We start from the raw sequence: 22,778 nt of genomic DNA, 5'->3' as shown, positions 1-22,778 counted from the left end.
TGTATATCAAAACTACTGATCACCAAAAGTACTTTCTTAAAACTGAGAACTATGATTAAAATTTCTTTTGATACAAACAGGAAAAGAATGACAGTTTTGTATCTAGTGCCAAGTTTCACCTCACATTCTCACTGGAATTTGTGTAACTTTCCAACTACAGACTACAAAACTTCAATCTTCTTTCCATTTCCTTAAGCACAATCAGTTACATACATCTGATCCTTACTCTAGGAACACAGAGCCCCATGTCAAACAATAACTGCACAGGGAGAAGCTGTCCTTAGAAAACATTGCAACTGCTCAATCTCTAAAACACAATTTGTGCAAGAAAGGCATGAGGCTAGTTTAGGGGGGGGTGGAATTATACCTAAAATGTATTGCATTAAAGGTTCTTGCTAAAAGGAAAGCTAAATTCATCTCTTCATCTGGGACCAAAAAAAAAAAAAAAAAAGGTAGTTCTATAGCTCTATAAACTGTTTTGTCCTGGAATGCAGAGCACAAGTTAAACAATGTCAGTTCCTAGCCAGAAGTAAATATAAAACTGTGTTTCCAGAATAAAAGTGTACATCTATTCCAGAATAAAAGAAAATCTTATTGGCTCAGTCTTTACATTTTTAAAGCAGCACATGTGTTTATATTCTGACCTTTGCACATTTCCCAAATGAAAACAAAACAAAAACATCTAAATAATACATTTAAGTGTTTTCAGGAATAACCAGGCTCCTGTTACTTTCCGAGCATCAGTCACAGTCAGGTAACTGCTCCAAGTGTCACAGCAATTACATTTCTGTTCTTGATATTTAGAAAGAAGGAGGGTGGTTCCAGAGAACCTCATCTGTCAATTTTAAATTTGTTTCAGCAGAAGCCATTCAAACATTGGAACAAACAAGGGCAATTTCATTTTGCAAGTGACACACAAATTCCTTAGCAAAAGAAAAAACTGAACTTGCTCTACAATGTTCAATTGAATCCAACAATGAGAAAAGCCTCAAAGGAAAGAAGTTTCTAGCAATATCTGAAAAATAGAAGCTGGTAGCAAACTAGTACCTACCATGAAGGACAAGTGACATAAATTCATCTTGGCCTGCCAGCTGATCAGACCTAGACATTCTCAGTATCAGTACTGGATGGCTCTGAACCAGACAGGCTCTTCCCCCACCTGAGCACTGTAGAGCACCTTCAGGAATCCACTGCTTCCTGAATCAGACTCAGCACTGCAAAGGTACAATACACTCTCCATGCCATAAACCCACTGCCTCTTTCAGGCCATCAAGCTGGATTGTTTTCACCCCAGCTGAACTGAACCCACACCAACCAACCAACCAACCACAGCTGCAACAAATTCACACTATGATTTAAAGAAACAAAGAAGGCATGTGCCAGTTTGTATGTTCAGAGCTGTGTAGTCAGTTATACTAGTTTTTCACAAGCAACTGTATAATAATATCAGCAAATTAAATATCAAAACTTTAATAAAAATAAATGAAAGAAACTCACTGAAAAGGACATTGCAATAGATGTCAAAGGTGAGACATCAGATGGCAATGTACTGACCACAACCATAAATAATAACTGCTTTCTTAGAAGCTAAATACATCTTAGCAAGCACAGAAAACTCCAGGCTCATAATAAAGAGTTTTGCTTACTGGTTAAATTTCCCCACGGCAGTGGAATGATGCCCACTTGTGCTCATGCCAGTAGGGTCTCTAGCAGTGCCTACTGAGACATCTCTCCTGAGGGGTGGGACCATAGCCCAGCTCCCAAAAAAAGGGACCTTGGTCCAAGCTAGAAGAGGGAATAAATGGGAATAAATGGCCTGCTTTATTAGGGAGTCAGGGAGACCTACCAAACCCTGTGCCTGTGCTTAATGAAATAATTTGAAGGATGGACTTGAAGAAAGTATGACATTGTACCTCTTCTTCTTGCATTTTTTGAGGCTATAAACTGAAATAATTACAGATGAGCCATGTTCATATGACAATTTATTCCAGATAGACAGCAAACTAGGGTGCACTTAAATCAGTGACTCCATTTTATTCCTGATACTAAGAAGGCAAAACCAGAAGAACAAATTACTTCTTTTTGCAAGGTGGATAATGGAAATTAATCTACATCTACTCCCACTTCAACTGCCAGCAGCAGCTACATTTCAATAGAAGGGGATAACTGACAGATTAGCAAGGGAGACATGCAGAAAAATACTGCAGATAAATTTTTTAATGAGAACTGAAGTAAGTAGTATCTAAGAATAAATAACCATCTATTTTCTTTCAAAATAGTTTTTTAGATGTGCATTAGGCATTGAACAATATTTCCTGTAGGCTGAAGCAACAGGAAGGAAAGTAGACTGTTAACTTTGCATTTAAATTACCCCACAGATGCTTAAATATTGTAGTGGTGAAGGCTAGATCAAAGTTTCTCATGTTTAGACTACCTATTAAAAACCAGTAGAGAGAGGTAAATTATCAGCTAGAAGATGGGTTTTAGAGAAAGATGCCTGAATGTTATTCAAAGTTATTGAACAAAATGGCTGGAAGAAAAAGCACTATGCATTCAGAACTGAAAAATAAAAACTCCAAAAATAGAACTAAAGATAAAATGATGACTGGGTCTAGTACTAAAGAGACTCATGAAGAAACAGATCGATAAAGCTACCGGATCCTAACTTCTCCATTTCAGTAGAAATTAGGCATAACTGGGGACAAAAATTAAACCTCTCACTCTAATGTTTAAGGTCATCAATTATTAAGAATATACAATTTTCAAAACTCGTTCATGATGAAAAAAATGGGTTTATTACAATGGTAGAAAACATTTGTTTGAAGTCTTAATAAAATTTTGATAGATGTCTATAGCACATATTGTAATTGTTTCTGACTGCAAATGATGAGTATCACAAACACTGTTTTGGAAGAGAACAAGAAATCTCAGGACAATTCCAGCCCTCTATTAGACAAACTTTTTGTCATATTAACCATTGTTAAAACAGGAGGAATACTTAAACATATTTACTTGTTTTGAGACATTCATTTACAAGATATTAAACAGCAAAAATTCTTGATCAACACTTATTCCAAGGACTTGTGGCATCAGTCTGCATTTTTTAGCAAAGGCAATTACTGGCCCAAAGATGGAGTTTTTCAGCATCAATGAAAAGCATGACAGCTTCAGAGAGAGGATCTAAAAGGAAACTATTTCAATGGTAAAAATAATGGGAAACAAATGAGAAGAACCGGATCAATGTGGTGACAATATATATTCATATGCAAGGTCATCCAAAAAAGGCAACAGCAAAGCTGTCCTGGACAGCTTGAGTTCAAGATAACCCATATCCTGCAACACTTACAAATGCCTTTTAATTCATGGCATTGAATTTTGCTTTTCACACTAGCATTACAAACTATCATTAAAATCAGAATGGGGAAAAAACACCAAGAATTCCAGCCTGGGTGTTTAGGCAGGCAAGTCTGAAAGCTCACACTTGGTTCCAGCTCGTATTCATCCCAACACCAAGAATTCAGTCCATCATTTATTTATAGTCTGTACTGAGGCTTTGCAAGGAATGTTTTCTTTCCAGTGTTGGGCAAGGAGTTGTTTTCTTCCTATCTGGTATGTTTTACAATGGAAATGTCTGCTAAAAAGGTATAATATGAAAACACTACCACTATTTATAAAAACATATTTGACATCTGCATCACAGGGATTCAGAAACGATTGATGCTGTTATAAAAATCTTTATACAAGCAGGATGGTATCTGGAATGACTGAGCAGGAAAGATCGTGTTACTTCTCCCTTCAAAATCTATTTTATACAGCAATTTTCTAGACCTTCCTGAATGGAGATTCAGGAAGTCTTCATAATATTTACCAATTGTCCCTTTTAGCCCAGCTTTACAGAAACCACATCAGTCATATAACTGAAACTGTATGTGTAAGGTAGCTATTCTCATTATCAGCCTTTACCTGCTTCAAGCTCTCACCCTGATGATTTTTTTCTTAATCTCATTAAGTAATTTAAGAGTGCACATAAGTGAAACACACTTTCTGTTGTTACAGCATGCTTTTTACAACTCTGCCTTCCATTATCCAGAATGTTATAGCACAATAAGGCAAGGCAGATTAAATTAAAATTTGTACTTTTTAAAAGAAATGTTCTATTCTTTATAACTTCTTTATTTTATCTGTGCTCCACAAATTACTTTTCTGAGCAGCAATGCTAAAAGGATGCTGTTTATGGAAAGGTTGGCAAACTGCCATAAGGCTGTTGTACACTTCATTCTGAGGATCTCTTGTACCTACAATCTGCATTTGACTCTATGCACTTCAGGCACTCCTGCCTTCATTTCAGACTCTCACGTTTTTGTACGACACAGTATCATTGGAAATGCTGAATGAGGCACTGGACATTTGATTACCATCACCTTTTTGATGTAACCCCAAAACTGTGTGTCTTCTGGGTTACTTACTGCATCAATTTAAATCCGGATTCGTGTATTACACTGCCTAGAAACTGCAAATAAAAATTCTGTGTGAATACTTCTGCTATTTTTATCCAAAGTGCACAAAAAATTGAAGCAGAGCTCCTCGAATTCTTAATGAAAAACCAAATTGATAAACATGATGCTTTTCTACCAGGAAAAGTGTAATAATGCCAGTCAGTTAGAAAAGTAAAAAAATGAAGATAAAACAAAGCACACTCAAAGCCAAATTTCAACAGTTTTGTTTAGTAGTATGAGTGAAAAGTGATCTACAGACCAAAAAATGTATTCAATAAAGAAAAAGATTAAACAAACCCCCAAGTTTGTAACTGTCATGATCAAAACATCCTGTTCAGTTCCATGCAGCAAAGGGGTCATCATTCCTACCCAGCATGTGGAAGGGTCAGCCTAAAAGGGCTCCCTGAAAGAATAAGGGGATTCAATATAAATTCCCTATATAAAGTACCTAGACTTAACAGTATCATTATCCAATGTCCCAAAGAAAAGGGGGGAAAAAAGCTAGTATTTCCTTTAGAATTCTTATAAGAATACTTACAAACAATACCATAATTGATGGATGTTTATAGTAATATCTACTTACAGACAAGTTTATTTCTTTTGACAGGTTTATCTAGCATGTAGTAATTAATGTATACATGGAGTTCATCTTTTATGCATCCACATCCATAAAACAACCAACAATATCAAACAGATTGTGTGATAAATGTATCATCCCTAGTAAAATAATCTCTTCTTCTAATTTATGTATGTCAAGACCTATTCCAGCAGCAGAGAACACTGAGCCATTTTAAATGGCTTTTTTTCCCCTTTAAACTCTTCTCCCTCCTTCATTCACTTTTTAAAAAATTGCTCACCTTTTTAAAGCACAGAACTTATGGATAATTACACTCATTTGAAGCTCATAATAGAAGTTCAAACCTGGGGTGGGAACAGTTACACGACAGCATGACTTTAAGGCATTTCCATTAAAATAATAGTTTATGAAATAAGCATTAAAAGCAGTAAAAGGAGGGACATTTCACCATGTCTGTTATGTACCAGTATTTCATTTCTCCATCAGCACCATCTCAGCTCTTTTAGCGATGAAGATGGCAGCTGTACCCATGTGCCTGTTGACTTTCTTCATCATGACCACTACTATTATTTTTTAAAACAGAAAATGGCTGAAACCCATCTGAATCCTCCATAAAAAACCTGAAACTTTCATTAAAATGCAAGTGTTAACAAGGTTACAGACATGGTAATATGAGAGATGACCATGTCAAAATATTTAATAGATCTCTCAGCATCAGATGACCAAATTCACATCCATGCAATGCATTGACCACTGATTTTAGTTAAGTTTACATTTATGCTCTTCTGGAATATATTTATAAGCCAAACAGAATTTCAACAGAAAATTCAGAACATAAATTTGGGACAGCAGGGCTATAGCTGGGTAGAAAAATAAGGGTGGAGAATTTATTGTGCTCTCTTACATGTGCTGTCCATTCTTTTCACTTTCTCCCGTTACTTCAGTTCTGTATCTCCTCCTTCCTCTTGTTTTTACCTTTGTATTTTCCTTACCACACACAGAGTCCTTTTCTTCCTCCATGTCCTGCCTTCCACCTTGCCTTCTGGTTTCTTTCATCACTGTCCCAACAAATGAAATTCCCCACTCTAGAGGTCATCTTTGATATTTGAAAACCAGAAGTGCAGCAGCAGCCTGTACCTTGATTAATCTGTACCTTGTGACCTAAATGTGTGATTTCCACACCGTATGTTCCAGATTTACAGGAGCAGCTAAGGCCAATAAGTCTGCAGAGATTTGACTGTTTAGGTACATTTCGCACAGACTGAGGGAACTGAACAGAACTAGAGAATATAATGCAATACTTTTGCATAACAGACTTGGGATAAACCATGGGCTATGCATGTATTAAACCAAGCTTAACTTCCTGACAGATGCACGAAGCACCTCTGGGCAGGTTACAAGCACTAGGTCATTATGTGTAGAAGTACATTCTAAAAACACACACTGTCAATGTCCAGACATGAACCTGTATTCTCTTCACCAGGCAGGGAAATAAATGGGTTTTTTCCATTCACTTAAATGCATAATCAGGAGTAAACACAGGGAACAAAAAATATAAGGTTCCTTTGGGAAAAAAATTAAGTCAGTAAGAGAAACAATATTCCTAGAGAATTCCTGAGGAAGCGACTTTTCCTTTGAAACAGATATGATACAAGCAAGAAACTGAGTGGTGCTGTGCAAATGTTAGTACTGACATTGCTTATAGGTTATAATTCATAATGCCATCACTACAAACCCATGCCAGCAAAATTTTATGTCTTCCTGTACGTACTGAATTAATGCTGTTCTCATTTTCCAAGCTGAACAGTCAGCCAAAATCATCTCTGTGTTGTTTCTCTAGTGAAAAGGAAGCTGAAGACAAATTCAAATATTTTTGGTATAGTTCTACTGTCCATAGATCTTTGGAATTTTCTCCTGCTTCTCTTCAATACACTTTAACAAACTTAAACAAAATATCAGCCAGCAGAGACACCTCCACTCATGCATGCTTAATTTTGAGCAGGGGATGCATAAGCACTTCTAAGTGGAGGCTGCTATCATTTCAACTAAATTATTAATATAAACATACTTATTTTTTTAAAAATGGTTGTGTCAAAAACAATGGTTGTGTCAAAAGTATTCCTTTCATCTACAATCACAAGTAGATACATGTCTGAGAGGGAACCATAGTCCTTACTACAAAGGCTACTAAATGGTACATATTACAGCTTCACATTTCTAGTTGTTTATAATTTTTTCAGACTAAGTTTCTTGATGACAAATCTCTCAGCTTGAATGAAACACCTGTGTCAGATTAAGGAATTAAAAAATACCCAACAAACCACAAACAACTGTCAACTTGCTTGACTTTACTCCCCAAAGTAACTGTTACCAGAAAGAAAATATTTTAATTTGCTCCTGTCAAAAATACTGGAAACCATTATTTCAAAAATCTGCAATATTTTGAAGATTTGCAGGAAGGATAGAAAGCTTTGTGGTTTTGTGAATGTGTACACAAGTAGAGAAGAGTAGGCAGTAGCCAACCCCTGATCAAAGCCCACTGGACCAGCAAGGCACCAAACTGATGCAGCTGGAATTCTTTTCCCTCACAGAATCCGACTTCTTCCCAAACACCCACCCTGAACTCTTAATTTACACACGTTATTCTCTGAAGGACAGCAGGCATAGTCCAGAAAATTGGAAGGAGATATGGCCCAAGCCTTGCCAAGGAGTGCTCCCACAATGTCCTGCTCACAAGGGACTGGTCTGTGGCTGGAAACTTCTCTTCTAAATTGCATCCACAGCAAGGCTGCTCCAGCCTGGGTCTGCTCGAGTTTGTCCCTCTAACCATATAAATAATGCTTTATTTCTTTCTGTATTTCGAAGGAGTGACTGCAGAAATTATTAAAACTTCATTTCTGAGGTTGGCAGAGTACATATCAGATGGTAGTGATTTCAGCCATTACCTATCATAGTGCTGATTTTAGTTTGAATATACACACTTATAAGAAATTCACATGCTCTTCTATATAGCCCCTGATTTAAGGATATCCCACTACAATTTGTATGTGCTTTTATATTGCTCTCCTGTCCTTACTGACCCTTTCCACTGCTCTAATCTACCCATTATCTACACATGACACAAATGTAGTTGTGTGAAAATTTTTTCTGATTTCTACAATTTACCTATTATTTCAAATTTATGAACAGTACATCTGTAAAGCACTTCAGACTGAATAAATGAACTAAAATAAAGATATGCCTTTAAAACTGGTATTGTAAGGTAGAATTTGTATGTTTTACCTGAACAATGATCTCATATTATTTAGGCACAATCAGTGGGTTAAGCTGAGATACAGACTTGCATTTTCTAGCCCAAGTTTTCAAAGAAGCAACTCAAGGCAACCAACACACCAACAGAAACACACGGGGGAGGAGAGGAACAGCTGTAGTACTTTCCTGTTAAAATACACCACTATCTGAGAAAGACACCAAAACAAACTGAAGTAAAACAAAACAAAAGAAAAATAAAGTAAACAGAGGCTATGTGATGCCAAATGATACATACAGCACTGCAATTTTTGAGTTTAAAGAATAGCAATGTTACCTCAAAAAACTCCTCTACTAATTCATATTAAGGCTAGATGAAATAGGAATTTTTATCTACGGTAAATATTTTAAAACAACTGTTACAAATTATATGGGTTACTGCCCATCAAAATAAGTTGCAAATCAACATATAAGTGGTAATGTCAAAAGGTAAGTACAGTCACTGTAAAAAGAACAAATAATTTACTGAGCATATTCAAATTTTGCAAACACAGTATAATAAATCTTAATAAGCACTTCAGACCTGCTATCAGTTAGACAGATTTTCTAAAATAGGGTTCATTTTTATGTCTATTTCCTATTCAATTTAGTGACTACTATTAGTGTTAGTTGTTGCAACTGATTAATGCTAATACACCCATGTAGGACATTTAATTTTTAAAAAAAAAACCCAAACAAACAAATCAACTAGAAAACCCGGAAAACATTCCCAAATTAAACTGTGTGTTCTGAAGAGGATAATCTAAATGCTCTGAACATAAAGAATGTCATTTCTGAGGTCACCTTAACTCCAGGTGCCAATTCAAAACACTGATACAACAAAGTTCTCCCTGCAGACAAGGTACCTGCTTTTACCTTTATGTGATTTCTGCAGCTGAGGTAATGAACACAGCACAAACCTGAACAGAGTTTAATTCAGGGTTCACATAACTCTTAATCCCAAGTACAGGGTTTATTTCTTTTTTAACACAGCTTATGCCTCAGCTCATCATTTCTGAAACAGGATAATGCTCATGTACCTCCCAAAACACATTTCAAGGACAAAACTAATACTGACAAAGAGTTCAAATGCAGTGCTTGTAGGTATTTAGAAACATTTGGTAGGGAAAAAAAAAAACAGGTTTGGAGCATTTACAGTGAGAGCTCAACTATGCTGTGACTGAATTAAGGAATACTGTCAATTTGACATATCGAATGTAAGGCTTTAGCAAAGGATAGATACCCCCACCAGGTCTGACCTCCTCCACAGAGGTTTTCATTTAACATTTGCTTATCAACTTTTCAAATTCATTGTCCTCTCCTAAGGATGCAAACAGGACACATTTGCTATACAGAAAATGTTTAATAGCTCGTAAAGGCAAGAGAAAAAAATATTTTAAAACTTTCCCCCAAAATTCAGTTCTTAAGAATTGATACTTCTAGAAACAGAAAACAAAAGCATAGAATAAATATGCTTTTAAATTGGCATTTAAACCCATTAAACAAATATTTGAGTACAAGCCTTCATGCCTCCAGTTATTAACGAAAGGTTGAGTGGATGCATTGTTACGTTACCTTAGAAGAATATATTCAGGGCAGACATAAAATTTGAATTTAAAATACACACACCTGCCCAATGCACACATAGACAAATGCACCATTAGTAATCATTCACCATGAGTTACTTCTTATTAACCTTCACATGGCTTCACAATTATTTTCATTTCTTGTTGCTTTTAATTAATAATTATTTGAACTGATAGAATTTACAAACCATAATGCAATTAAAGGTTCAAAATATATTAGGCTTAAAAATGTGGTATTTTAAAGGGTTCTTGTCAAACAAGCAAATCAATTCGTCAAACTAAGAGCTTCTAGCATATCCCTTAATGAGAATATTGACAATAATGGCTTTCCTTCTTCACAATCACAACAAAAAGACTATCAAAAGAATCTTGATTATTGGTATTCATTAGAAAAGCTTCAAAAGCTTCTTAGAGCATCCTGTAAAGTTACAGGTATGTAACATGTACATACTAATAAATAAAACTACTTTTCTGCACTTCCCTCCATACAACATCCAGTTCTCCAGTTACCAATGACATTAGTGATAGAATAATTAATGTTTGAAAAACCACATCTAGTGTTAGTGAATTAAGAGAAGAATTTTTTTCTTTCACATTATGACCATTTCAGTCTTCAAAATTTTCAAATTTCTACGAATCACACATAATCAGCATTAGAGTTTAAAATTGCCACATAAATCTGCAGAACCTGATTGACAGATTCAATTTCTCATTAAATACACGTGGGTATAGCTGCAAGGAACAGATGAAAAGAATGGCGACTGTCTTATGGGGTAACTTAAAGCATTTTGAAAACTTACCCACTTCTTAAACGCCTACTTGTTTATCTGCGTTTCCTCATAAAACGCACACAACACATTATTTCAAAACCTGCACTGAAACTCAACTAGCAAACAACTGCCTTCTCTACTCTGCTAAGTAAATCTATCTCCAGCACGACTCAGAGGGATGACTGCTTTGATGATCTGATGAGATACACGTCAAGCTATCCTCAGAAAAAATAAGATAAAGATACTTGGATGCTTTCCTCTTCTCCATCTAACTGCACTGCCTGACCTTTCACTCAGGCTGCTCATGACACAAAGCACCGTGCACCCGGCAGAGACAGCTCCCACCCGTCCCATAACCCAGCAGATGGATTGACACAGTCTCTAAATAAAGCCTGTCAGCCACACAAAGATAAGGTGTCATTAGCTGCGTGTCTTTCGGTGTTACTCTCAAACACAAAGATGCCGCAAATGTTCTTAGCTGTCACAGCAACACTTGTTCCACAAGCCCTTCTAAATGCAGAAAAATTCACTCTGGCTTTCAGGAAGAAATTATGTTTTAAATTGTGCTCTACTTTTTAAAACACATATAAGTACATCCACGTAAAATGCTTAACCTAGTGCCTGAATACAGCACAATGCCCACGAGAGGTGCTTTCAAGGCAGACATACCCCTGCACTAATTACAGAATGCAGATTTGCTCCTATAAAACGGAATCGTAGAGATAGATCTTTGCTGGACTATTACAGGCTCATACGCTACAAGCGATGCAGCTGGTGATACCTGCATGCCAAACACCCAGCACCGCCGAACACCGGGAAAGCCCGGGAGGCTGAAGTTTGCCGCGGGATACGGGAAGCCTCCGGCGGGCTGCGCTGTCCGTGTCAGCGCGGGCGCTCTGTGCCCGCGGGGCCGCCGCTGCCGTGCCCGCGCCCCGCGACCCCCGCGCTCCTCCCCCGCGGGCCGGGCCCCCAGTGCTCCGGCCAGGACCCCCATCCCCCGGGCAAGGATCCCCATCCCCGGGGCAAGGACCCCCATCCCCGCCGGCCGGGCCCCCTGTATCCCCATCCCCGCCTGCCGCGCACCTGAGCGCGGGCGGCCGCGGGAGCCCCCCCGCGCCCCCACGCCCGGGCCCGGCGAGGCGGGGGAGCCTTACCCGGGAACTGCTGCGGCGGCGGCGGCGGCGGCGGCTGCTCGTCCTCGCCGCTCTCGGAGTCGGTCTGCATGGGCTCCTCGGCGAAGTTGACCCCGCGGGCGTCGGGGGGGCCCCGGCGCGGCGGCTGGGTGCCCCTGTCATGGCCGGTGCCAGCTTTGCGGCCGCTCGGCTCCTTCTCCGCCGCCGCCTTGGCGGTCGTCGCCTCCTCCTTGAGGCGCCCGAAGTACTGGAGGGCGAACTCCAGCAGGTCCCCGGGCTGGCTCCGCAGCACCTCTACCGTGAAGCCCTGCAGCAGCTCCGTCAGCCCCGCCGGGATGGAGATGCTCATGCCGGGGCCGGCCGGGGGGGCGCAGCCCGGCCAGGAAGGGGGAGGGAGAGGGGAAGGGGAGAGGAGAAGGAGGAGAAGGAGGAGGAGATGGGGGGGAGAACCCGGGGCCGGGGGTCGGCGGCCCGGGGGACGAGGCTTGCCCGGCGGATCGCCCGTGGGCAGCGGGAAGGGGCGGGCGGCGGCGCAGGTGGGAGCGGGCGGGGGGCGGGCCCGCGGGGGGCAGCGGCTCTGGCAGCCTCGGCGGCGGCGCCTCCTCCCCCCGCGCCGGGGGAACCTCCGCACATGTGACCCGGGAAACCATGACAACCTCCCGCCGGGGACTGCGGCCGCCGCGCCCCGCCCGCACCGCGCGGAGCCGGCGGGCGGCGCGGAGGGGACGGCACGGCACGGCACGGCACGGCACGGCACGGCACGGCACGGCACGGCACGGCAGGGTTCGGCTCGGCTCGGCTCGGCACGGCACGGCTGGGCTGGGCAGCGCTGCCCCCGCACGGGCTGCTCCGCCGGGCACCGCCGCCCCCGCCACCCCCGGGCTCCCGGGGACCCGAGCCTTGAGCGCCGGCTCCCTGCGGGGGCGTCCCGGCATCCGCGCTGGCGATAGCGGGGATTCCCGATGGGCGGACATGTCCCCGCTCGGGGAAGGACCGCAGTGCATGTAGAATTCCATAGCTGGTTACTGCTGTGCTTTTTCACGGTCATGCACCGCCCTAAAGCTCTTCTCCACATCATTCATACGCACAGAAGTGCTGTCGACTTATATTCATCTGTATAATTTAGGATGGGAGGGGTGATGTGGTGCTAGCGAGAACGTACTGTTTGTCAGCTGGTTGTGAAGGTCCACGAAAAATTTAGCTGGAGAAAGAAACAATTGTTTAAAAATGGGGGAAGAAGTCCGGTTTAAACACTGCTGAGTGCCACTGCTCAGCGCAGACACTCGTCCAAGCCATGCTGCAGAGACTACTTAGCACAGTGGTAAGTGGGCACTGCTGGTCATCACCAGGAAGCTCAAATGTTTTTAAGCAGAGTAAGTAGCAATTTTGGGTGCCATGTTTTTCAATGCTTCACTAAATGCTTCTTGAAAGTGAGATCCGTGGAACGCCTGAAAACTGCATCCCCCCACCCCAGTTTGTTATCACCTCTGAACACTGGCCAATGTTTTGGGGTTCCAGAAAAATCTGTTGGAGTCTTATTTTTATGCATCAAGGACATTAACTGCTAGAACGTCTAAGGCTGCGACAACATGGCTGTTTGATAATTGATTTCATTAAACATTCAGCATTACTCAAATGGCCTTGCAGTGGCCATCGTAAGGCCTTAGGGTAAGATAAACTGTCAAATGTGAGTTTGTAGTAGCAAGATACTGAAAGACCTGACCTCAAAAAAATAATATGACAGCAAAATACAACAATCTGTGACACTATTCACACAGATATGGATCTCTAAGTCAGGTTTAAATTGAATCAATTTCCAAATGGAGTCCAGTTCTGATTGTCTATATATTTTCAAATGGAGCTTGGTTCACAAGTGTATCTTCAAAGTGTTATGGACAGGTAAATTAGTGAAGTGAGTAAACCATGCCTGCGTGGGTGATATTGCTGCCCTGCAGCAGGCAGGAGACACCTCTGCTAGTAGAGCTGTGGAATACCTTCCAGCAACATCTTGTGGCTTCATTTTACTCTGCAGGTCATTATAAAGTACTTATTTGAAGTTAAATTCATTGTTGTTTAGCACTGTCCTGCTTGAGGAACCTCTTCAAAGTCAAGCTAAGTCATCTGGGGGCAGACCATGAGTTCTCTCTGGACTGCTGAAGGTCGCTCTGTCATGAGGCTGTAGGAACTGCTGCGGTGTCCAGGGGGCTCCCAGCCCTGCCAGCACACCCCCCCTTCATGCCATGCCCTGACCACAGCTGCCTGCTGGAAGCACTGCTGGTGCATGCATTAAAATGGCTGAGAATCAAGTGCAGCAGGAGAGCTGACACCTGTACATCATAGACGGGTACATAGCTTAGTCAGTCTGGAGGATGGGTTAGCTAGAAATGCCAGATTGGCTCATTCACAAATTTGGGAACTTAAAAACCGTCTCACACCACTGAGAGGGTTGATCTGTTTGTGACCAGGCTGAGACATACTAAGCTTTGAAGAAGCTGCCAGGAAGGGAAGTTTAGTAATTAGTGCCTTTCAGCCACTAGATAACCTGTGAGAATATAATATTCCATTTAATGGAGTCTTCCAGGATTAGAAGAGTTGTCATCCCTGAGATTTTTCTCTTAGCCAGACAAGGCAGTCTTTTTTTCTAGGAATTTAACAGCAGCATAGTGTCTTTTGCCATCTAATCAAGGGCTCCCCTAGTTTGTCAGACTCCCATCCTCCCAGACTTAAAACGAGATCACTTCTCTGAGGACATCCTCAAGAGTCAGCCTTTGATGTTTGTATGCAAAACTGGGATCATTTGAATAAGAGATTCCTAAGTGGCAGAACTCTAAGGAATACTTCTTTCTAAAAAATGTTTCAAAGCAGCCCAAAACGTTTGTGTCTAGTGAAACTTATCTTGAGTTTGGTGTGTCTCAAAGGATGGCAGCAAACTTTGTAGTTCAAGTTTGTGTCATCTGTTTTCCTTAGAATGCTTTCTGTTCCAAAGACCTTGTATTGATATTTAAATTGCTTTTAAATCCTCATAAGGAGGACAGCTGTCGAAAATATGTGTTATGTCTAGCAGAGTGAACAGTTACATAGTGAGAGTATTGATTCACACCTCTCCAATGAGCTTTATTAGCTGCTACTAATTTTTGCATGCCATTCTAGTTCAGCTGTAAATATCTTCTTTAAAAGAAAGAGAGTGTACAACCTACAGAAATCCTTCTGTACTGAAAAAGGATTAGGTAGAATATTTCCCTCACAATTGCCAAGGACCTAAAGACTGTTATCTCCTTTCCTCCTAGCCAACACATGCACTTTTAATAACACATTGCTTGCCTGCTTTCCATGTCATTCTTGTCCCTTCGTCTGGTTTGCAGCAGTGAAAAACTAGATTAGAGCTAACAGGTGAGAAATAGCAAGCACTGTATCTCCCACAGGACAATTCCAGACAGCATGCTTCAGACAGTGGTTGGGAATACTTTGGCAGAGCTCAGAGAATGAGATGTTTTCTGATCACATGGAGGACAATGAACAGAATGCAGAACAGAGGAGTGTCAAACTTTCAAGCTTTGTCTTTACCAGGGTCAATGCAAATTTAGTGAATTTAGTAAACTTGACCTAGCAAAGTTCATTCAACATCCAACTGCAAGCCTGTTTTTTTCTGCTTGCTTTCAGTGTTTTGCCTGACAGGAATATTTTTCTCCAGTCCTTCCAAAGATATGCTCTCAAACCACTGTCTCCCGATGAACCTGGTTTGCCTGCTGTGCTGTAGGTGGAGTGCAGAGGGGCAGAAATGTGCACTTAGCGTCAGGGGTGTAAGCCAGGGTAAAGCTCTTTCTCTCCTGGGGAAAGTAACTTAAGCAAGTGGAGTACAGGCTTTACACTAGTGAAGTACAGGCTTGTAAATTCTGCCCTTTTTTGCCTCATGTCAGGCAAGAGGACTGTTAGTACTGTGTCCTTGGACTGGCTACACAGCTAGCCCAGAAAGAAGAGATCCTGATCTCATCATCTGTAATAGTGTCTCTCAATTTGGCAACCTAGTAATTCCCAGTGGTTCTTCATGGAAAACGTTCATATTGTACTGGAGAAACACAGGGCAAAGCCTGGCCCTCTGCCTAGTGCAGCATAGTAGGAAAATACTCACTTTTGTGTTTGGGAGATGTTACTCCTTACATTTCCTGTGTGTAAAAGATCTTTGACTTGTGTTGCCTTATATCTTTTGTCCAGGCTTTTGAAATTTTGAGTAAAGATGCACTTTGCATACTGCACAACTCAAAAGCTGCTGCTCAGAAGGCATCTTCAAATCCCAACATGTTTTATATTTACTTCAAAATCTCTTCAGCTATATGGTAATGCTTTTTCTTGCTGGCTCTTGGCTGAGCAACAGCTGGTTTGTAAGTTTAGAACCACCACAGTCCATAAGCATAATCATGTACCAATTTCTGCTCTTCTAAAATACCTTTAAAAGTTACATGTATTGACTTTCTTTTTTTCTTTCTCAGGTCCTTCTGGCTTACTAGGCAAATCTTGCTCACAGAATTTTTTAAACTGTTTTTAATGGCAATCACTCAGCCATGAATTTTCCAGCAATAACAAAACTTGCAGTTGTGTAGATCCATAGTTTCACACTTTTCTATTCTCATTAGAATGTCACCATTATCATATTGCAAAATCCATTACCAAACCCAAATATATTTATCAGAAAAATGTTCAATTCTATAAACAATACAAGAAATTAATGCCTGTAATGCATGAATCAAGTTCGAACACATTTCTCATGGTTTTTCTTTCAATTGAATCTCCTCCATCTCATACTCCTGCCTGTGCTTATTGTTCTGTAAATTCAAGTTACTTAACTCCTCCTCTGCCTACTGTAAACCTAGAACGGCAAGAACCAAGCAGCCATTTACATACTCAAGTGAATTTTTTATTAATGCCAATGAGGGTTTTCCCTGAGCAAACAGAAAGGCCAAGTTCAAAACTTGGATGGAAGGAATCCACCTGAAGAAACAGAATAGCAGCAAAGCAGTGTAAATGAAACAGCCCCTGCCACTTTCAGTACCAATTCACAATCAGTTTAACCAGATATACAGTTGAGGAGTTTCCTCACACAATATGGCACCTGCTAACTCAGGAACAAGTGTTCATTTCCCCTCTCTTGTATCGCCTTTTAGGCACTTGTAGTGCTATGGAGTCAGTGAAATTAAATGCCTGATTAGAGCTGAGATGAATCATCATGCTGTCAGGGAGGAGATCAGAAGTCATGGCTCAGGAGGAGGAGGAGTATCAGGTTATCAGCAATTCAAATTCTGGTTGGCTTACATTGGTCCTGAATCCAAGTGTTCCATCCACCTCACCTACTGAGATAATGTGTACAAAAGAAGAGTATCACATATTCTAACCTCAAGTCCCTTGCTTTTTCACTCACCCTAGTCCTTTTCAACCCCAACCTGTATCTTTCAGGGAGTATGAGCTTTGTGACTTATTACAAGCTCTGTTTACAAGTGTTACTATTCAGTAAATGAACAGCTGTTGATTTCCATTGAAATCTTTTGTTTGTCATCCTTGATATTCAGAAACGACAGGATACTGTCTCTTAGAAAAGTGCTCGTTTTTATGTGCCTCAATTTGGGCTCTCATAATTACCTGTATTTTCAGAAAAATGTGACTAGAGTTTCTAAAGTCAATATAGTGAGTACTGAATTTGTCATTAAAAGTAAACCTCATTTTAAAAGCAATGAAATAAAATGACTGTGTAGATGTAGTAGACTTCATCTATTTTGAGGATCTTATTTTGTTGGATGCCCTACACTTTTTATAAAAATGACATTATACACTGTCAAGACAACCTGTTAAATGGCTAACAGAGACATCTCTCCAAATAGTTAACCACAGATCATCATCAGATGGAGACGTTCCCCAGGAACTGACAATAGGCTGCTTCTGTTCAACATTTTCTGCAATCACATGGGAGCAAGCATAGATGTTGCTGATTTACCTTTCAGATGACACAAAACCCAGTTTAACAGGGATGTCACTGAGCTCAGGGGACAAGAAGAAAATTTAAAGAAAAGAGGAATTTGAAGAAAATCTTACTCTACGAATTCCTTATTAAGTCATTGACTTCAGAAGAAAGAGTGCAAGATGTTTCTACAGAATGTGAAAGGACTTTATTTTGGCAGTGCTTCTAGAAGAGTTTGGTGATCAGAATGGAAAAACAACTTTACTCCAATTTCTGGTGTAATTCTGTAGACAAAGGGACTATTGAGATTTTTGCTTGTTTCAAGAGAGAGATCAAAAATAGGACTGGGAGATCATCCCTCTTTAAAGCACTCCCGAGACCAGTGAAAAAAAAGGAACAGATTTAGTGTCCATATATTCAAAAGAATATGAAGAAATGGAGACGTGCAGAAAAGAGACATAGAAATTATTCATAAGCTGAAGAAAATGTCTTGAGGTGAAAAGACTGAGAGAATTCTCAACCTTTATCTAAGCACTTGTTGCCATGCTCAATAGAAAGGGCTTATATGATTGAAGTGATGCAGGATATCAGTCTGTATATTCTAGTAGCACCTTCATGGAGAAGAGTATCAGTCTTGCTTATCAGAGAGGCTCAACATCTTCTCTTGGAAAATCAAACTCTTTCATGTCACTAGAGGAACACACAAATAACCCCAAAGATGCAATAATTCTTAGATCTTCTGAAATACGAAGCACTAGTGGAATAATCATAATGCATATATGTTTTTAAAAACCTACAGTCATGGCTGTGGATGGTTGGATTTTATTTAAATTAAAAGGGGTGATAGCGGATGGATAGTTTTGCTTCATTTTCCTTTAGGGAGCTGGGGAATACAATAATTTTTGAGAAATTAACTTTTTCACTGCAAGTCTTCTTCTATTAGTCCTGAGCTTAGGTCTGAAATCTTCAGATCATCTACTTGTGGAAAAAAATGGGAGAAAATTAGTAGAAATAGCAGTTGGATGGAGAGCAACACTACAATTCCATGCCTTGCATTTTTCATTAACCGTCAATGTTCCTAAAAAAAAATTATTAAGAGAATTAAGTTTGGTTTCTTGGTAGCTGATTTCCTGAAAGAGGGAGTCACAGCTGTGAAGTCTAGATATCTTCTAGGGAAGAGGCAAGCTTTTCAGTGAACATTAACTGTTGGACTTTCAGTTTGGATTATTTTTTAGTTTTGTGTGTTTGGATTTTATTGTGTGGGGTTGTTCTGGTTTGTCTGTATTGTTGTTTTGTTTTGGTTTGCTTTCTTCCCTGATAGATTTAATTGTTTGTCATTATATTCTTGAGGAAATTATTAGTTATTCTTGGCAAGAAAAATAAAGCATCTGCACAAGTATTGGTTAAAGAGGGCAGCAGCTGAAATATTTTCTTTGGTTTGAACCCTAATGTAGTGGTAATATTCCTGCAGACTTTTGTCCTGGTGAAAACCAAAAGCAGCATTAATGAGTAAAACCACCACTGACCCTAACACGTTTCTCAGTTTGGGTGTCTCTGCACACCTACACACAGCTGGGCTTGGGTAGGTACTGCTGGACTGTATGACAGACACTTTAGTGTCCCAAAGGCATCAGCCAAGATGGATTCAAGTATTGCCTAATCTGTAAGGGAAGATGTGCTGTAGTTGGAAGGGCTACATTTGAGAGAAGAACCTTTATTCAAACTAGCAGACCTGAAAGGACAAAGGTGAATGTGTCAGAGCTGTGCACTTGAGTGCACTCCAGTTTGTCTCAGGATAATTTGTTTATACAAACATGTGCATGTGCATTTGATTTAAAAATAATCAAAATGTAATCAAAACTTTACAGATTCTGGAAGAGAAACGCTGTATTTTTATCTCTCCATAAGTGTATGTGTGTGCATGTATAAATAAACACATGCATTTATCTCTATATGACATTACTGTTTCTGTTTTGGAAGAATCTAAATACTCATAATATTAATCTGTCTATGAATGCAGTGTAAGTATCTTAACTCAGTTGTAACTCAGTTGACTTGCAGTGAATTAAGACTGGCTATTTATTGTAGACATATGGATTATCAAAGAAAGTATGTGATTATTTTTTACACTTTTATAAGAAACAGAAATATTTACATTTTTAAAGTAAAATTCATAATTTCACCACACTTTTAATATTCCAACTTTAGCCCAAGGAGTGGAATATAAACTGTGCCAGACATGCATTCCCATGACTTTTTTTATCGTTGTTTTCGACACAATCTATTTTTATTCAGTTCTATGGGAAATGCACACACTTTGTGCATTTGCCAGAATGTGATTTCCCAATGCCCTTATTATTTCAAAGTATGCTTTTGTTGAACTCAAGTGCTTTTGCAACAGAACTTTTTCATGTTTTGTCATGTAAGTACTTCTTGCTCATACTGAACCCATTTGGGGAGGACAATGGTTGCATGAGTGGAGCTGCCACACAAACTAGCAGAAGCCTCCCACACTGGCCATAACAGTTGGTTCTCCTTCCTGTTTTGGGGTCTTCCATTCTTCCTGTTCTGTCCACCTAAGGACTGCATGCAGGGAGCTGGGGGCAGAATTCTTGCTTTGCTCAGACTGTGCTGCGTGTATCAGAGCCCAGCGGTTGTTGGGGAGATGGTGATGGCCTGCTGCAATCCCTCTCCTTGGGCCTCCCTGGCAGGACAGTTTGGAGGGCTGCCCAAATCCACAACAGGTTAATCCTGAGGGACCATCTAGGAGCTGGGGCTAGCCAGAATGCATTCAGCTTCAGACTGATTTACAGCACAACCGTTGCCTAAGGAGCACAGAGAGGCTCAAGCTGATGATGTACAAGAGAACAAGTTTGGCTGTGGAACCTGCCCCAGAAGGACAACTTACCTCCACAAGGACGTGGCCCTTAGTCAGTATGTCTACTAAAACTTGCGTGGTGCTTTCCAGGTCAGCTAGCATCACTTTCATTTGATAGAGTTTTTTCTCTCATTTACTCATTTTTGTGTTAAAATCAACTTGACAATGTCCTTACATCCCCACAAACCTTTAGATCATTGCCATAAGACCTAGTCAAGGATTCTCATGTTCAGACACAGTTGCAGTTGTAGGACAGCCCTTTAAAAAGTGTCAAACACACTTCTGCATATAAATAGGGCACCACTGAGGAAGACCTCTCCAAAACTTCCTTGCAGTGCTGTTTAAAGGACATTTAAAGGACACATGTGTCCCACCCCTGACTCATCTTCAGTACAACAGCACAGACCCTGCACCTTACCATCTGCATAAATGCCCTACTCTTATTTCACACTGTTCTCCAATATAGACTTCAAACAAACAGGAAAAGGAAGAAATGTGGCCTTGAGGCCAGACATTGAGGTCAGTACTTCCTACTTCTGCTGTATCTGCCTCAATTTATGCCTGGTAGCTCAAATGTGAATTTTTTCCTGGAGGTTTGGCCTTACTGCTTGCAAAGAGGGTTGGTAACCCCTTGTAACACATACAGCAAGGATCCAGGATCAGGGTGCTTTCCTTGCCCTGTGGATTTCTCCATCATCCTCCTGCCATCTAGATGATGGCACAGCTTTGTCCTGCTGGGACTTGGACAAGAAGCAGATGGGTTTGGTAGCACCTGGCACATGGACTACTGAGATGCAGGAAGGTGAGGAGGTTCTCCACGGGTCTGAGCTCATGGCTACATCTTGAAACAGTGGTCCACTGCTGTGGCAGTGAGTCAGGGAGAAAGGCTGCAAGGTTACAGGTGTCACATGTTTTCCTCAGCAAGTCTCCTCCAATGTTTCCATTGCCTAGGCCTTTTAAGTGGCAATGGCAACAGGCAAAAAGTAGCTTTCTCAAGGTCTGACAACCTCACAGCCTTCCAGTCATGAAGGAGAGGCAAATATTTATAAATAGGACACCTGTGGGCAGCCAAATTTCCATGAAATGACGCAGAAGAGGAACCTCTCAAACTCTCAGTGTCAAAAGAAACCTCCCAGTCTGAAGTTTCCACAGATTTCAGTGAGAAAAACATTTTTCCTTGAAAGGCTGTGGACTCTCACCAAGGAAAGGGACACTGCTGCCCTTCCAATCAGCCTTCAAAATAACTGTTTTCCAAGATCATCTACCAAATAAATTGATAACAAGATAAATCTATATTAGGCATAAACTGCAGAATGCTTCCTTCCTCCCAAAGCAAAAACAAAAGGAAAAATAAGTCATTACAGCCAAGAGCTGCAAGGGCTGTAGGCTTGTCCCTGGTAGCATATCTGGGCGGTCAGATACTTCTCAGTTTTGGATTCTCAGAGTAAGACAAGTCTTTTTTTCTCACAATTTGTATAGACTGTCATGAGCAATTGGCTACGGCGTCCTAGGACCCCTGGGCTCAAATGGGTCTGTGCAGACAGGACAGCTTACAAAGTCCATATGGATCTGCATGCTTCTCAAAATCACACCTTCTCATTCTCCTGGGTTCCCTTCTCATGAGCATGTGTGTTTAAAATCCACATTTCTCTGGTAGCCCCACTGTAAACATTCTAAATATTCCTAAAATGGGCCACTAGGGTAGAAACACTAGCAGAACTTCGAAACAGCAGATCTGCCTTTTCCATAGGAAAGAAAGGGAAGTGTAATTGCCCCATAATTATCACTCTGAAAGGTAAGAGTCACTCATGAAGCATCCCTTTGGATATCTGTAATATTCTTTGATATTATTTTTCTGAAGGTAATGATGTAGTACAGTAATGTAGCAGGAATGCAGACACAGAAGTGTGGGCATCTTTGGGTGAGAAAATTCCCCTTGACCAATCATTTTTCTGACAGGACCAGTCATCTTTCAAAGTAAGTCCTCAGCTTTTTATCCTTAAAATGTGTCTGGAAAGACTGCAATATGGATGCTTCACAGATTCTCTGAACAGAAATAGAAGAGGAAGATGCAGACAGCAGATAGCCTCTTTTACTTGCATT

At 40.6% G+C, this 22,778-nt stretch overlaps 1 protein-coding gene across 1 annotated transcript in view; it reads right to left on the bottom strand.

Annotated features, from left to right (window-relative positions):
• The window catches only part of PRKAR2B (protein kinase cAMP-dependent type II regulatory subunit beta), a 76,874-nt gene extending 64,497 nt beyond the window's left edge, over positions 1 to 12,377 (bottom strand). Inside the window, exon 1 of the mRNA XM_033058680.1 lies at positions 11,872 to 12,377. Within this exon, the coding sequence (XP_032914571.1) occupies positions 11,872 to 12,199 (328 nt within the window). The 5' untranslated portion in view covers positions 12,200 to 12,377. The remainder of the gene's footprint in view (positions 1 to 11,871) is intronic.
• Positions 12,378 to 22,778: the final 10,401 nt, after the last annotated feature.

The sequence above is a fragment of the Catharus ustulatus genome, chromosome 4 (genome assembly GCF_009819885.2).
Source record: "Catharus ustulatus isolate bCatUst1 chromosome 4, bCatUst1.pri.v2, whole genome shotgun sequence".
Taxonomy (NCBI): Eukaryota; Metazoa; Chordata; class Aves; order Passeriformes; family Turdidae; genus Catharus; species Catharus ustulatus.
This window is presented reverse-complemented; position numbering and strand designations above follow the sequence as displayed.